Genomic DNA, 16,198 nt, shown 5'->3' with positions numbered 1-16,198 from the left:
AGGAGGACACTGATGGGAAGCCTGTGCCCGTGCCAGCCCCGCGTTTCTCCACCTCTCACTGCCACCACGTGAAGCCGGGCACTCTCCGCGGGGCTGTCTGTGCACGGCAGGCTGGGCAGCAGCGTCCTGGTCTCCGCCATAGATAGCAGCAGCACTCCCATTCCCCGCTGGGACAACCAGAAACATCTCCAGACACTGCCAGACGATCCGTGGGAGAATCACCTCCGGGTGAGAGCCACTGTCTAGATAAGTCTTGTGTGTGTGTGTGTGTGTGTGTGTGTGTGTGTGTGTGTGTGGCGGGCCACAGTAGTGGGGGGGCACAGAGGAGAAGGGTGTCAGTACTCACGCCAATGAAGGGGATAAACTTCTGGTACGAGTCTTCATCAGGGCTGTGGGGAGAGACAGGAGAGTGTTACAGTTAGTGGGCGAGGCTGTGCAGAGAGAGCTGGGACAGGCACTTTTTCTTTCTTTTTTAGAGAGAGAGAGAATGAGGGGAGAGAATTGGGAAGTATCAACTCATAGCAGCTGCTTCTGAGGACATATGCTTTTCATACTTTATTGTGGCTTTAAGGGAATCCAGACACTATATGACATCTTTCCATCAGGTGTCAGGATAGCAAAGAGAGCCACAAAATGGAGGCAAAAGACCGACCCTGCACACTAGACCCCTTGCTCCCACTTCTTTAAAAAAATTAAAAAAAAAATTTTTTTTTACAGAGACAGAGAGAGAGTCAGAGAGGGGGATAGACAGGGACAGACAGACAGGAACGGAGAGATGAGAAGCGTCAATCATTAGTTTTTTGTTGTGCACTGTGACCCCTTAGTTGTTCATTGATTGCTTTCTCATACATGCCTTGACCACGGGCCTTCTGCAGAATGAGTAACCCCTTGCTGAAGCCAGCGACCTTGGGCTCAAGCCGGTGAGCTTTGCTCAAACCAGATGAGCCCATGCTCAAGCTGGCGACCTCGGGGTCTCGAACCTGGGTTCTCTGCATCCCAGTCCGACACTCTATCCACTGCGCCACCGCCTGGTCAGGCTGCTCCCACTTCTGAGTTTCGATCCCGGGGAGTGGGGGTGGGTGGGTGGGGGCTACTCTGTGCTGAGGGCCAGATGGGTGTGAAGGGAAGGGAGGGAGGGCCTGGCTGGGAGGCCATAAAAACAGTTTCTCTCTGTCTTTCACATTTACCTGGATTCCTATTCTGAAAAAGCAAAGAAGATTCAAGACTGATCTAGCCCACCCCATCTATTTTTAAGAAATGCCCCAAAGTGAAACTTACAACTTGTGCCTGCAGGTCAGCATGGCTTCAGCCACAGGGAGCTGGTGTGTCACGCCTGCCCCGCTGACGTACTGCATCACCCGCCCCACCACGTCCAGTTGCTCTGCAGAAAAGCCGGGAGACAACTCCAGGTGATTCCAGCAGGCAGACCCACCAACCCTCTCAGAAAGCCCTCTCTCTGAGACACATGGGGAGACTGAGGAGTGGAAACAGAGAAAGGATTCTACAGGTTTGATTAAAAAAAAAAGATTTTATTAATTTTAGAGAGAGGAAGGTAGAGAACGAGAGACAGGCAGGAACACTTCCTGCATGTGCCCTGACGGGACTGAACCAGCAACCTCTGCACTCTGGGACCATGCTCTAACCAGCCGAGCCATTCGGCCAGGGCTGGGTCTGATGGCTTTGGCTCTAAGGCACCAGGGGCCAAACCACTGTCCCCTTCCTTCCAACCCCTGCCGGCTCTTCCTCACGGCCCTGCTCTTCCCCAGGCTAATCATGCTCTGGACAATATATATATATATATATATGTGTGTGTGTGTGTGTGTGTGTGTGTGTGTGTGTGTGTATTTTTAATGTTTATTTTATTGATTTAGAGAGAGGAAAGGGGAGAGGGAGGGAGGCAGGGAGGAAGGGAGGGAGGGAGGGAGGGAGGAACATCAGTATATTCCTGTACGTGCCCTGACCGGAGTTTGAACCAGCAACCTCTGTGTTTTCAGACGATACTCTAACCAACTGAGCTATCTGGCCAGGACTCTGGCCTCCATCTTTGCTCATACCAACCTCATAACCCAGTGGACCTCTCCATTCCCCCAATCTGTGTCACTTCTTTCAAGGCCTGAGGAAGCATTTGCCACCTCAGCCTCTCAGAGCTCCAGCTTGCTCTGTCTCTGCCACTCTGCTCGTGTTTGGAATTACATGGCTGGTGTGGTGTCACTTGTTTATCAATGGACTACATAGGAGCTATTCTCTGCTTACAGATGATCTACACAAAAGGAAAGATCCCCAGCAACCCCCATGGCCCTCCTTATTTCTAGTTGTGCGGAGCAGAGCAAACAGCAGAGACTAAAATCATTCAGGGTAGAATGGCCTCACTTTCTGGGCCTCCTCTTAATAAAACTGAAAAGATGACCATGAGAAGTGACTGGGAGAGTCCCAACTCTCCAGTCAAGCCATACGGGGCAAGAAGCACGCTCCTGGCTTCCTTCAGCCACGACTGGCTCTCCGAGGCAGGTGGCATTCTGTCTCAATCCCTCACACGGGGGTCATTACCTGACACTGGGGGCTCTGAGCGACTGAAGAGGTCTCTCCAGCCAGAATCAAGGAAGGTGCTGCTATATCTACTGTCGACTGAACCCAAGTATTTGGCCACAGGGTGAGAACCTGGGGGGCAGAGAGCAGGGAAGGTGAACCCGTGAGGGGGTGGGTGACAGCCCAGCCAGAGGCACCTGGCTGCCCCTTCCGCAGACCCAGCCCACCAGCTGCTTCAGGAATGGGATTTGGCGTCTTTACCGAGGGGGATGATGAGAAAGCGCATGTAGCCAAGCCAATCGGAAGTCTTGCTGGCCAGTGACTTGACGAAGAACCGGAGGATGGAGCTCAGGTACGTCTGGCCACCCAGTGCTGCCACCTTCACCGGCTTCGGCATGGAGGAGTTGCAGTTGCAGCTGCGGAGCAAGGGAGCAGTCACAACCATGTTCCAGGGGGTCGCCAGCAGCCTGCTCAGAGGAAGGCTCCAAGCTCAGACTTGATCTCAACAATCACAGGGAGAAACAAACCAACAAACAAATACTGCGAGAGGCAATCAACCAGTGCTTTTGAGCTTAGGGAGACATCCAGGGTCAGAGAGGACAGGTAGGTCACTGTCCACAGGAAGACAGGCTTGGCTGAGCCTGACAGGGAGACCGCAATCTCTTTCCCCTGGCAGGGACTCTGGGCCCAGGAGAGGTCTGGGGAGGGAATGCCCTGACTGGATGCCAAGCAGTACAGTGGTTAGAGGGACAGGGTGAAGGGTCTTTGTAAAACCCTGGGCTCTTTCCTCCTGGCCTTCCTCATCCTGGGTTTAAGAGGACGAGGCAGGTGAAGATGTAGCAGAAGTCCAGGCAGGGAGGGCAGGAGAATGACATCTTTCACATCATGACCCTCTGGGGTAGCAGGGACATTACAGCACCATGGCCTGCCACTGCCTGACCATGCACAGATGCGGGCTCTTGGTTTGACAAGGCTAGGAGGTCCTGTCACCACTTAGAAGTCAGGGTGGGAGGACAAGGTCAGAAGAACCTCAAAGGGCAAGAGTGGTGCCAAGCCCTTACTAGCGCTGGATACGGGTGAGCAGGGCAGACAGCACGGCCTGGACCTCCACCGTGGAGCAGGTGCACACGACAGGCTTCCGCTGGTCCTGCAGCAGCTCTGCCACGTACTGCGGGTGGGCAGAAAGGGGCAGGGACACTGGTAAGGCCAGGGGGTAGGGACGCTGCTCCCCCACAGGGGCCAATAGGGCAGGCAGGGCCCAGACCAAGTTGCAAAGTCCCATCCTCTGTCCTTCAGACCACTGGGGAAGAGGGATTTAGCTGGGTGGACAGCAGTGAGGGGGAGCAGCTGGAGGTGGGTGGGCACCATTGCTCCTTCAGAATCACCATCATGGAACCTATGGGCAACAGCTGGATTTTAATGTACTGTGCACTTCTCAAGGGACCTTCCTTCTGTGGTGCTCTCTGGCAGACCCAACCACCGTGGAAAAAGGTAGGACAGGTGAGACTTGCTTTTTTTACGGCTGAGGAAACTGAGGTACTGAAAGTTAGTGACTTAAAGTCCCATAGGCTGGAAAACGACAGAAATGGGACCAGGCCAGAGCTGTGGGCTTAGCTGAGGCCTGAGGCACAGGGATCACTTTCCTGTTCCTCTGTGCCCTGCCTCCCTGATCACAGCCCTGGCTGTCTCTTGCTCCCAGAACTTTCCCTCCCCAGCCCTGCGGTCTTTGCCGCGTTACCTGGCCCTGCCAATCAGTGGTGTTCACAAGGATGACATTTTCTGGGAGGGCTGCATCTGACACCAGGATCTGATTCAGTTGGTCGTATACCACCTTTCTTGGAATCTGCAGGGACAAAAGTGTCTGTAAGGCTGCCGTCCCCAGGGATCTTGAGGTTGGCGCTGGGTGGGCTAGTGATGAGAGAATCCCCAGAGCGGGGTATTCAGAGATACTAGGAATCTGTGGAGGAGAGCTAGTCTCCCACTGGTCAGACTTCAACAGAAAGAAGGATGGCGGAGAATAAGCAGGGGTCCTCCGAGAACACATGGTCACAGCGGCCATCCCGACAGGGAGGGCACAAAGCGGAGGCGCAGGAGGCAACCCACCACGGAGAAGGAGGCGGGTGAACCGGACCGGCAGCCAGAAGGAGCGGGAGTGGAGAGAGCGCGGCGAGCAGGTGCTCATGGGAGCGAAAATGAGGGCACTAGGGAGAGGACTAATGAGGTTGCAACGAGTGCCTTGCAGGGAGCCCTGCTGCCACAGGAACGAAAGGCATCTCAGGACCGGCGATCGACCACAGGGAAACCCACTGCCCCAGGCACGGAGCTGTTCTAGTCTGGTTCACTTTCAGCTAGGTAATAGCATCCAACTCAGCAAGCCACAATGACACAAGCTTTCAATGACATTTATCGGGTAAATGAACAGGCTTGCTGTTAACTCCAGAAGAACAGTAGCTATACGAGGTGTCAGGTCAGAGGACTCCTTCCCCACACCCTCGTACCACTGGCCTTCAAACAGAAACACTTCCCAAGGTCCAGCTTCTTCTGTGCTTCTATCCCAGACCACTCTCTTAGGTCTTTCAATCAAAATGTTTCAATATCATTGACTTGACAACTTAAAATCAGAATGATGGGCCTGCAGCAGTACTAGAGGCATGAATTCCGGGTGGTGATGTCCAGTGAGGTTCTGAGGGCTGCCATCTTCTAAGAACCTGAGACACCGCACAGCCTCCACTCTACTGTCTGACAGAGGAAGGACAAGCCAGCAGGTGTGGCACTGCCGCCTGCAGCTGACGGCAGGCTGGGACATGCTGGCATTTCGTGCTCTACCCTCTGCTCCCTGCAAACAGCCCGAAGCCAATTCCACACGATAGTAAATAACACCTATGCTAGACTTCTCTGTTTAGGTCTGATTTCAAAGCAGTCCTCCTTTCCTCTCACCTAACTGCCCGGGAAGATGGCAAACAGAGGCCGAGGCCCAGGGTTGCTTAGAGGGTACCTGTGTGCTGTGGCCCAGGTCCGGGGACCGCTCGCTGTCGGAGCTGTTGGTCCTCTCACTCAGGGGCTTGGAGAGCTGCCGCTCCTTCAGGGGTGTGCTCCTCTTCTGCCGGGGAGTGTGCCCCCCATCCACCTTGCTGCCAGACATGTGCAAAGGGGGTGGTGAGACAGCCCCTCGAACCCCAAGCCACTGCCAGCCACCTCTTCCCCAGCCTGAGCTTCTGCTAAGGATGGTGGCAGCCTTGTGACATCTGCTTGGCTTCCTTCATTCTAATCCCCCACCTCAGCCCTGTTTTCGGAGTTTCTTCCCGTCCTGCGTACCTGGGTGAGGCAGAGCCCTGGAGATCTGTCTTGCTGGACTTCATCGGAGTTTTGATTTTCTCTGGCACAACCAGACTTGTGCTCCCATCACCAAACATGTCCTGGTCAGTGATCTCCTGCCATGGAAGAAAGAACGCCGTGAGGACGACTGCTCCCTTGGTGCCACCAGGAGCCTTGCAGAGTTCTGCCAGGGTCCATCCCACCACGGGGAGAATGTTAGCCATCTCCGCTCTCTCTAAAGCTCCCACCTCACCTGGTGAGAACGCTCTTACTGTATAACTGAGCACACTCACTGTCTTGCGATTCAGTCTGTCCTCTATTTTTACGAACTATTCGTCCACAACAGACTTGAACTGAGGCCCTCGCTTCTTTAGGGGAGAAGTAGAGTTTAAACAGGAAGTGACATAATTCAATTTCACTGTGAAACGACCCCTGTGCAGTATGGACCAAAGCAGGCAAGAGTAAAAGCTGGGTTATTCAGATTGCTGGTGAACTACAAAATGCAAGTTGTATTAAGTTTTAAATTAATCCTCAATCAAACCTAATGTTCTGTCATCCACCAAAACTTTAATGCAGCATTTATTTTTATTTTTATTTTTTAGAGAGAGAGAGAGTCAGAGATAGGGACAGACAGGAACGGAGAGAGATGAGAAGCATCAATCATTAGTTTTTCGTTGTGACACCTTAGTTGTTCATTGATTGCTTTCTCATATGTGCCTTGACCGCAGGCCTTTAGCAGACCAAGTAACTCCTTGCTCAAGCCAGCAACCTTGGGTCTAAGCTGGAAGCTTTGCTCAAACCAGATGAGCCTGCGCTCAAGCTGGTGACCTCGGGGTCTCGAACCTGGGTCCTCTGCATCCCAGTCCAACGCTCTATCCCAGGGGTCCCCCGAGGCCATTTATCTGGCCCCCGCTGCACTTCTGGAAGGGGCACCTCTTTCATTGGTGGTCAGTGAGAGGAGCATAGTTCCCATTGAAATACTGGTCAGTTTGTTGATTTAAATTTACTTGTTCTTTATTTTAAATATTGTATTTGTTCCCGTTTTGTTTTTTTTACTTTAAAATAAGATATGTGCAGTGTGCATAGGGATTTGTTCATAGTTTTTTTTATAGTCCGGCCCTCCAACGGTCTGAGGGACAGTGAACTGGCCCCCTGTGTAAAAAGTTTGGGGACCCCTGCTCTATCCACTGTGCCACCGCCTGGTCAGGCAATGCAGCATTATTTACTACAGAAACATAAACCTAAAACAATTCTTTCCTGGACTGCACTCAACTACCAGGTCTCCCCGGGAGGCTGATGCACAGAACACCCCCGACGGCAGTTCTCTGCTCCCTCTCAGCACGCCGGCCTCCGGTCCCTTTGGAAGAAGCACAGAAGGTCCAGCTGGGCCTGCTCAGGTGTGCTCCCCGAGCTGGAACCACTCTGTTCCTCCCCGGCTTTTCCACAGGCTGGCGTTTCTACTGCAGGGGGTCACTCTGAAGGCAGAACTGTACTCTCATGTCTGCATCCTCAGTGCTCAGCACACGTGGCTGCCCAGTGCATGCGCATGAAATTCAATAACTACTTAAATCATGCACCCCAGCCAGTCGGCTCCAGTCCCCAGGACTTGGCTGGCACTCCTGGTAGTGCCTGCATATCTAAGAGCCGGGAGCTGGCCAGTACTTCAGTGGGGATTTGATGTGGCTGCCTGGCCACAGGGGGAGCACCATGAGAAACAGAGACCATTTTCAGGGGAAGACACTGGTCATTATCTCTCAGATGGAAGTGAGGGTGACAGTGAGAAATTATCCAAATTAGCATTTGATCAGCTATAATTAAAGGGCAGAATGATTAGCAAACATTTCTTGTTTGCTAATCTGGGGAATAATACCCTGGTCTCCAGGCTAGGTTCCATTCCACGGATAAGAATTTCAGGAGAAAGAGCACACAGGACATTCACAAGCCTACAAATTTAGGCAAAAATTTCATGGTGGTCTTTTTGCTTTTTTTAACTTTTTTTTTTTTTAGATTTTATTTACTCATTTTTAGAGAGGGGGGGAAGGGGGAAAAAAGGGAAAGAGGGGGGGGGTGAAATAGGAAGCATCAACTCCCATATATGCTTTGACCAGGCACCAGGATTTTGAACCCGTGACCTCAGTGTTCCAGGTCGATGCTTTATCCACTGCGCCACCACAGGGCAGGTTGCCTTTTTTTCTAAAGATATAAAAACTACTTTAGAGCCTGAAATAGGAGACTGAACCATACATACCAGGGTGTCTGTTTCCGTCAAGCTATCGTCTTGGTTTTTAATCCAAGCAGATTTGACTTTTTCTAGAGCAGCTAATTCCATCTGTAAAAAATTATAATAATTAGTCATCACCAATCCAAATAATTACCACTAACTTGTTTCGTAGGTACCTAAGAAACTTAAAATCCTTTCACTTAATCTGAAGACCTAATACAATCGTTGGGAATTTCATTTTATGAAGAGGTTATTTCAGTGAAAATAGCCTCAAAAGGGCGAGTTATTTTTATAACCATTAAGTCAATGACACGGTGAGATACGGAACCAGCACCTCTGACTCTCACAAGATATCACTAGGGAAGAAAAGCTCAAAGTTCAGAGGGTTTTGCCATAAGATCCATAAGTCTTGCCCTATACTCAGGAAAAACCCCTGGCCCAGGAGGGACATATGGGGCCTCTTCTGCTGGTCAGAAATGGCTGGGAGGAGGACCTTATAGGTCAGGCCCACAGTAGCCAAATGCTTTCTGTTTGGTACAAATGTCTAGGAAACCCTCAAACAGAACATACTAAGCAAAAACCCAATGTTAAGCCATCTAGATATAAATTAATTCTTCCTTTGTCCCCAACTCTTATCAGCATTTCTCATAAATATTAAAAATTTATTTTGCAAATACAGATGCATAGCCAGAGTTTTTAACATTTGCTAATATTGTTTCTGGCTGTTCATAAACCAATGTCAAAGTCATGAGCAGGTGAGGGTTGTGGGACTTAAAGAAAAGGTACTAGTCTCAGTGAATTTCTTTGGTTTTTGTGGGGAACCAGAAGGTCAGGAAAGATCAAAGATATCCCACTTCTTCCTAATTACTCAAAGTCCTTCCTCTGAGTAAATTAAAGAATACTGAGAAAAACCAGTCTAATAGGTTCAAAGGGTCACTTGGCAAACTAATAAACAAGGATCACAAACGTAGGTCCGTGTCACTCTAAAGCAGCGTTTCTCCATCTCGGCACCATCAACACTTTGGGCCAGGTCCTTCCCTGTGGGGCCGTCCTGTGTGCTGCGGGGTGTTGAGCAGCATCCCTGCCTCTACCCTCTAGACCCCAGTAACAGCCCCTTATGCCCACCCTGCCTCCTGTTGTGACAACCAAACATGTCTGCAGTCATCGCTAAACGTTCCTTGGAAGGTAGAAATCATCCCTGGTTGAGAACCACTGCTCTAAGCCGTCTGTAAGACTAACCCAGCATATGTTAACCAGACCCTGTGCCCCAGCTCTTGAGACAGTTAGGCTCAGAGCCACGCTCAGTAGGCTGCCTTCACACTACATGGCTAAGTCCTGTACACATTATGTGTTATGTGTCAGTGTGACAAATGATGGGCAATAACGCCATCCTCCTGGAAGGTTTAAAGCAGCATGCCCTGCAGTCAAGCCCTATGGCAGCTACAGCATGTCTCCACAGCAAGGCTGCCATACCCGACAAGATCTTTAATTTGGATTGGCATTAGAGGGCAGCTGTTGGCTACTTACTCTTCTAGATCAGGGGTCGGGAACCTTTTTGGCTGAGAAAGTCATGAACGCCACATATTTTAAAATGTAATTCCGTGAGAGCCATACAACGACCCATGTACGTTACGCATTATCCAATAAAAATTTGGTGTTGTCCCAGAGGACAGCTGTGATTGGCTCCAGCCACCCGCAACCATGAACATGAATGGTAGGAAATGAATGGATTGTAATACATGAGAATGTTTTATATATTTTTTTAATTTTTTTTAATTTTTTCTTTTTCTTTTTTAATTCTGAAGTTGGAAACGGGGAGAGACAGTCAGACAGACTCCTGCATGCGCCCGACCGAGATCCACCCGGCACGCCCACCAGGGGCGATGCTCTGCCCACCAGGGGGCGATGCTCTGCCCCTTCTGGGGCGTCGCTCTGCCGCGACCAGAGCCACTCTAGCGCCTGGGGCAGAGGCCAAGAAGCCATCCCCAGCACCCGGGTTATCTTTTGCTCCATTGGAGCCTTGGCTGTGGGAGGGGAAGAGAGAGACAGAGAGGAAGGAGGGGGCGGTGGAGAAGCAAATGGGTGCTTCTCCTATGTGCCCTGGCCAGGAATCGAACCCGGGTCCCCCACACGCCAGGCCGACGCTCTACCGCTGAGCCAACCGGCCAGGGCTGAGAATGTTTTATATTTTTAACATTATTATTATTATTATTTTTTTAAATTTTTATTTATTTATTTATTCATTTTAGAGAGGAGGGGGAGAGAGAGAGAGAAAGAGAGAGAGAGAGAGAGAGAGAGAGAGAAAGGGGGAGGAGCAGGAAGGATCAACTCCCATATGTGCCTTGACCAGGCAAGCCCAGGGTTTTGAACTGGCAACCTCAGTGTTTCCAGGTTGACGCTTTATCCACTGCACTACCACAGGTCAGGCAACATTATTATTTTTTTATTAAAGATTTGTCTGCAAGCCAGATGCAGCCATTAAAAGAGCCACATTTGGCTTGCGAGCCATAGGTTCCCAACCCCTGTTCTAGATGTTTACAACCCCACTAGGAGGAAATTCTGACTCTCCAAACTTCTATTCCTGCTCCTATAAATACTAAGGGCTTTTCTTACATAGGACCCTGGGACACAGGCAGTGCAGTAGCTGTTTGTCTAATTGTGTAGCACTGGAGGCAGATGCCAGTAGTCTGAAGCACTGTGCCTGTGGGGTGACGCTGGCTCCTGCAGAACGTACACAAGCTCCTATGGGTGTGGGTGTGGGACACAGCTGTCATTTCTATGAAGTCCTGCTCTCTGACACCATTATTTACAGTGCTATGGGACAGCAGATTCCAGCAGCAGGCAGTCTTGGCTGGAAGTCTGCATCTTCTGGCTGCCCCAACGGAAGCACTGTCAGGGCCTGTTATCAGCCTGCAGAGCCCAATTTACATGGCTTCTGTGTGCTCAAGTCTTGGAAAAATTCAACAACTGTAATAATTTATATCAGCAGAAATTCCTTCTGGTTCTAGTGATAAACTAAACCCTCTAAAACTTGGTGAGCAACAAAAAAAAAAAGATTAAGAAAAATAATTATCCCTGGCTGTGGATATCCTCAGTGGATAGAGTTGGCCCAGTGGGTGGATGTTCCAGGTTCAATTCCTGGTCAGGACACATAAGAGAAGTGACCATCTGCTTCTCCTCCCCTTCCTCTCCCCCTTCTCTCCCTTTTCTCCTCTCACAGCCAGTGGCTCCATTGGTTTGAGAGTCAGCCCCAGGTGCTGAGGAGAGCTCGGTTGGTCCAAGTGCATCAGCCTCAGGTGCTAAAAATAGCTCAGTTGACTCCAGCAACTGAGAGGGGTTGCTGGGTGGATCCGTTTGGGGCACATGCGGGAGTCTGTCTCACTATCTCCCCTCCTCTCACTTAAAAAAAAAAAGAAAGAAAAAAGAAAGAAATCACAATGCTAGGAAATCAGGAAGAGAGGATAAAAGTTGGGCAGCATGTGCAGACCTGCCTACGTAGGCACAGTCTCAATATTTTTTCCTCATACATTTAGAAGTTCTCTGTGTTAGAGCATAGCCTCGCTCTGTAGTTCCTTCCCAAAGTGCCTTCCTTTCAAAAGAATTCCAAAGTTGCACACCCACATCAAGACATATGGGGTTCTTCAAAATAGAAATATCACAGAGAATCAGCAAAGCGAGTTTGAAATCTGGCCAACAAAACCAGAATTTAAAGGAGTCATAAAAAGACATCTAGATTCTATCAGGCATAAATCCATCCACCCATCAACCAAACAGCATGCTAGAGGTCTCACCTGCATTCTCTCCCTGTATCTTCACGCTGCCTGGCAAGGCACATGCGTTATCCAGTCGTATCAATGAGGAAACAAGGTGTGCTGATTGCCACAAGTATAGTCAGTGGACCGACAAGTTCAGGGTTCAAACTCAAAAGTCTGACTCCAGAGCACATGTGTTCAACCCAGCCCTACTCTGCCCCAAATGAATGTTTTGCCTAAACAGGGACCTTCAGGCCATTATATTGTAAGAAGTGATACTCAATTGACTTTTGAGCAAACGAGGCTCCTACGCCAACACCTTTTCCTTACAAATAAGGCACCTGAGGCTCAGAGCATTAAGGAGGTATTCTCTCTAAATTCTGTAAGCCATAGAACCAAGATGAAAGTAAAACCTACATCCAATCCACTCAGAAGCACGTTCATGACAGCGTTCTCTTCCTGATTTAATACCCACAGTCCCTAGCATTTCCTGAGCACTTGCCCTCTGTTAGGTGCCAGGCTGGTGCCTTCAGGGCACTACCTCCGCTAATCATCTAACTACATTCATTACAGGAGAGCCCTGTCCTGCACTCCCAGGCCACTGAAACGGTCCTCCTTCAGCCAGGTCTCAGGTTGCTCGTTAGGAGAATCATCCCTTGTGTTTATTTTTAAGATGGAGTCTTGCTCTAGTGGCCAAGGAACTGTCCACATGAACAGTGACGATTCAACAGGGCCATCCAGCCCCCTTGGGAGAAAGAGCAGCCACATCCTAAACATCAATAGAGAAGTGAGGCCCTCTCGGCTCCAGATGATATGTGTGGGCTGAGGAGCTGCTGAGAGAGGAGGGCCTGCAGCTGCCAGACCCGGGGTTCTTAGTGGAGGCCGCACTCTTCCATCCCACCCTTCCTCACAGCGTTGCTTGTGTCAAGGTTCTAGGGCCAGACTGCCTGCTGTGCCATCATCAGTAGGGGCGATTAGGTGGGAGACAGCCCCACCTGCTGGCAGCAGGCAGTAAGGCAGCCCACCAGCTGCTCCACCTGGGTTGGCAGACATGTGGGACAAGTGGCAGTCCTTCCACAGACACAGTGCTTTTCAGGAGATGGGGCGCCTCACGTGCTATATTATTTCCCCACAATTAATACCTATTTTCAGGATGAATTTTATACTCCCTTTCTTAAAGTGGCAAGAATAGGAGGACTTAAGGGATTCAGTTTCTTTGATCTAAGAAGACACTGGGATTTTCAAAATCATGCACATCTTGCCTTTAGTGGTACACAAGGGGAAGAAGAGCCTCCCAGGGCCTGAGGCAGGGACAGCAGCAACCCGGGCTCCAGCCTCTGCCGCACTGCTGGGAGAGCCGCCCAGGCAGGGACGGCGCATTGTCCAAGGCAATGCTGGACTCTTGGGGTGCTACCTACAGCAGTCAGCATCTTTCTCCTCCCGCTCACCAGACGAAACAGAAACTGCCCACTAAATTCTACATTATTTGAGAGCACTGCCCAATCTATGAATAAACCTACATATGTTCAGTGTCTTCTGAGCCTGTGGGCTTCCTGCCCCCTTTACACCTGTTCCCTCCCCAGCCTGGAATACCACATCACTCACCACTGGCCGGACGCCACACTCCCAGCCTCCAGATAACAGACAGATACCAAGGGAAAGATTCTGAGGCGCTGTGTGCTCTGGGAGGGAAGGCTCCAGGCCATGGGGGGGGGTCAAACAGGTCAAAGAACACTGACCAGCCACAATAATGCCCTCAGAAAACTAGGCTCCCAGCCAGGACTGAGATGAGGACGACCGAGGTTGAAACAAGAGGAGACTGCTCTTCTGAGGTCACAACATGAGCCAGGAGGAGAGGGCCCAGAGTGTAAGCCCCAGCACTCCCACCCCTCGCCCCGTCCCCACAGTTGGTGCCTTGCTCACAGGGCTGCTGGTGTCTTTGCCGAGGCTGCCCTTGCTGTTGAGGCTGCCAATCTCCGTCTGTGAGCTGGACTGTGACATCCCCTCAAAGAAGGGCCTGTGGTGAAGAAGCACAGCCAAGGTCAGTGGCCACCTGGGCCCAGAACAGCGGCTCCTGGCCCTGGCTGGGTAGCTCAGTTGGTTAGAGCATTGTCCCGATACACCAAGGTTGCAGGTTCAATCCTCAGTCAGGGCACATAGAAGAATCAACCAATGAGGGCATAAATAAGTGGAACAACAAATCAATGTTTCTCTACCTTTCTCTCTTTCTTCCTCTCACTCTAAAATCAATTAAAAAGTAAATATAAAAGCACAGCTATTCCTGGAGAGCTGGTGGAGCTAGTATTCAAGGAAGACCAATGACCTGGGCTTTACGGACACCTGGTGAGGAAGGACACAGCACAGGCTGGACAAGTAGGGACCTGGGCTGAGGGACTTTAGGAGGGTCCTGTCAAGACTTGTCAGAGGCAAAAACAATGATCTTTATCCAGATAGCTGGAGGTTCAACATGGACAAAGAACCAAGATTCCCTGGTGACGGGGGGGGGGGGGGGGGGGGACGGGGACGAGGGAGGGTCTGGGGAGGAGACACGTGTGGGGACAGCCGGCTAGAGGGGCCGGGGCCTTACTTGAGCTTGGGCTTTGGCGTGCTAAGGATGCTCTCTGTCTCCTCCATCTCAGGGCCACTGTCGCTGGGGTTGTACATCTCCAGACTGTCATACAGTTCATCCAAGTCCTCCTCCACCTCTCGGATCTGCTCCCGGGACACATGTTCCAGCCCAAAGCCCACCTGTAGGCAAAACACTCCCGAGTTTCAGGTAATGCCTATTAACAGTTAGGGTAGACATGCAACTCCTTCCTCCTGGGCAGATGCCAACTGGCCTCCCTAACTAGTATCCCTCAAGGGACATCATAGCTTCATACTCCTCGGGGTGGTCCTGATGTACTTGCTGTGATCCAACCCCAAGAGCAGGAATGTGGGGGGCTACCTCTCCCTTCAGTGCCCCCCTGGCGCCCCCCACTATGGGCCGGGTCTCTCAAAGAGCAGGCACAGGAAACCCAGAAGCCCGTGACCCTGTGTAGTCTAGTTCTGCCTTCCTTCAGCTCACAGGACAAAGAAATCTCTCTCAACAATTTTTGTCTTCATCCTTTTTCCAGTCCACTGAGAAGAGAAGTCTGTGAAAACTGGCACCAGGCTGTCCAGAGCCCAGGGAAAGACTGCTTTTCTAATGGTTGGTCCTTGGATCAGTCAAGGTTTGACTGTGGAGGACACTCCCACCACATGGGCTGTTGTTCACATCCCCCTTGGGAGGGTAGAAAAGGGAACCACCAACAACTGGATCTGTTACTGACCCCCGCACCAGAGGCTGTAAACTGCCACCCCCTCTCCCAATACGGAGGAGCCTAGGGTGCTGCACGTGAGCCTCTGTCTCTTTTCAAGGAGCTTAAAGCCCTTCTTTAGCTACCCTCTCAGTTGGGGGTCCTGGGATCTTGACTCCCAGTGGCAACAAGGAGTGCACCCCAGGAATGAAGGTGCAACTTAGGGAAATCGATTCACCATCATCCTGGAGAGTAAGGGGTCGTACCTCATCTGAAACTTTAAACCGCTTCAGGAGGGCCACGAACTTCTGTTTGATGTTCGGTTGCTGCAAGGACAAATTGTACAATGGTTCTCAACAACACCCACTTGTGGACAGTGATCAGTCCAAGTCCTCAGAGAGGAGGCAAGAGCCCACCTTCATGAAGAACTGTGGACGGACAAAGAGGTGGAAAGAGACAGTTTCTACAACTGGCACCTAAAACCTCTGCAGGAAGACAGGCACATGCATGACTAACTCCAGGGCATAGCACTAGTCCCTGGTGCTGTGAGCACAGGTGCAAGGAGGAGGTATCATGGATCCCCAGGGCCCTGCACCACACTCGCCCTGGTGACAGCCACATGCGCTCCGGCAGCCCATCACTAGCCCTCGTCCTTCAGATCCAGTGTTGACTGGTGACTCCCACCTGCATGTACACAGGCACCTCAAACTCAGCATTTCCAACACGGAGCTCGTCATCTTCTCCTTGTATTCCCTGTACTGTGACTGATGTCACCATCCACCCCAACGCCCGAGTCTAAACCTGGAGTCTCTCCCTACAGCCCTGTGTTTCCTAACTCCTACCCGGGCTGCTGCGTCGGCTGTCAGCTGGTACCCCAACCTGTACACGTGCATCCAGTTTCTAGTCTGTCCCCTCCCAAATCCACAGTGGCCATTTCTTTCTTTTTCTTTCTTTTTTTTTTTTTTACAGGAACAGAGAGAGAGTCAGAGAGAAGGATAGATAGGGACAGACAGACAGGAATGGAGAGAGATGAGAAGCATCAATCATCAGTTTTTTGTTGCAACACCTTAGTTATTCATTGATTGCTTTCTCATATGTGCCTTGAC

At 50.8% G+C, this 16,198-nt stretch overlaps 1 protein-coding gene across 1 annotated transcript in view; it reads right to left on the bottom strand.

The window, feature by feature from the left end:
* Positions 1-16,198, bottom strand: part of PACS1 (phosphofurin acidic cluster sorting protein 1) — a 131,667-nt gene that overhangs the window by 10,204 nt on the left and 105,265 nt on the right. The window contains exons 8-19 of the mRNA XM_066252108.1: positions 15,359-15,418; positions 14,402-14,562; positions 13,738-13,831; positions 8,090-8,170; positions 5,842-5,957; positions 5,522-5,657; positions 4,265-4,369; positions 3,588-3,694; positions 2,788-2,942; positions 2,548-2,658; positions 1,279-1,381; positions 347-389 (exon numbers count right to left, since the gene is read on the bottom strand). Coding sequence (XP_066108205.1) covers positions 347-389; positions 1,279-1,381; positions 2,548-2,658; positions 2,788-2,942; positions 3,588-3,694; positions 4,265-4,369; positions 5,522-5,657; positions 5,842-5,957; positions 8,090-8,170; positions 13,738-13,831; positions 14,402-14,562; positions 15,359-15,418 — 1,272 coding nt within the window. The remainder of the gene's footprint in view (positions 1-346; positions 390-1,278; positions 1,382-2,547; positions 2,659-2,787; positions 2,943-3,587; positions 3,695-4,264; positions 4,370-5,521; positions 5,658-5,841; positions 5,958-8,089; positions 8,171-13,737; positions 13,832-14,401; positions 14,563-15,358; positions 15,419-16,198) is intronic.

The sequence above is a fragment of the Saccopteryx bilineata genome, chromosome 1 (assembly GCF_036850765.1).
Source record: "Saccopteryx bilineata isolate mSacBil1 chromosome 1, mSacBil1_pri_phased_curated, whole genome shotgun sequence".
In the NCBI taxonomy this organism is placed as follows: Eukaryota; Metazoa; Chordata; class Mammalia; order Chiroptera; family Emballonuridae; genus Saccopteryx; species Saccopteryx bilineata.
The sequence above is the reverse complement of the archived record's forward strand: the minus strand, read 5'-3'. Positions and strand labels throughout refer to the sequence as shown.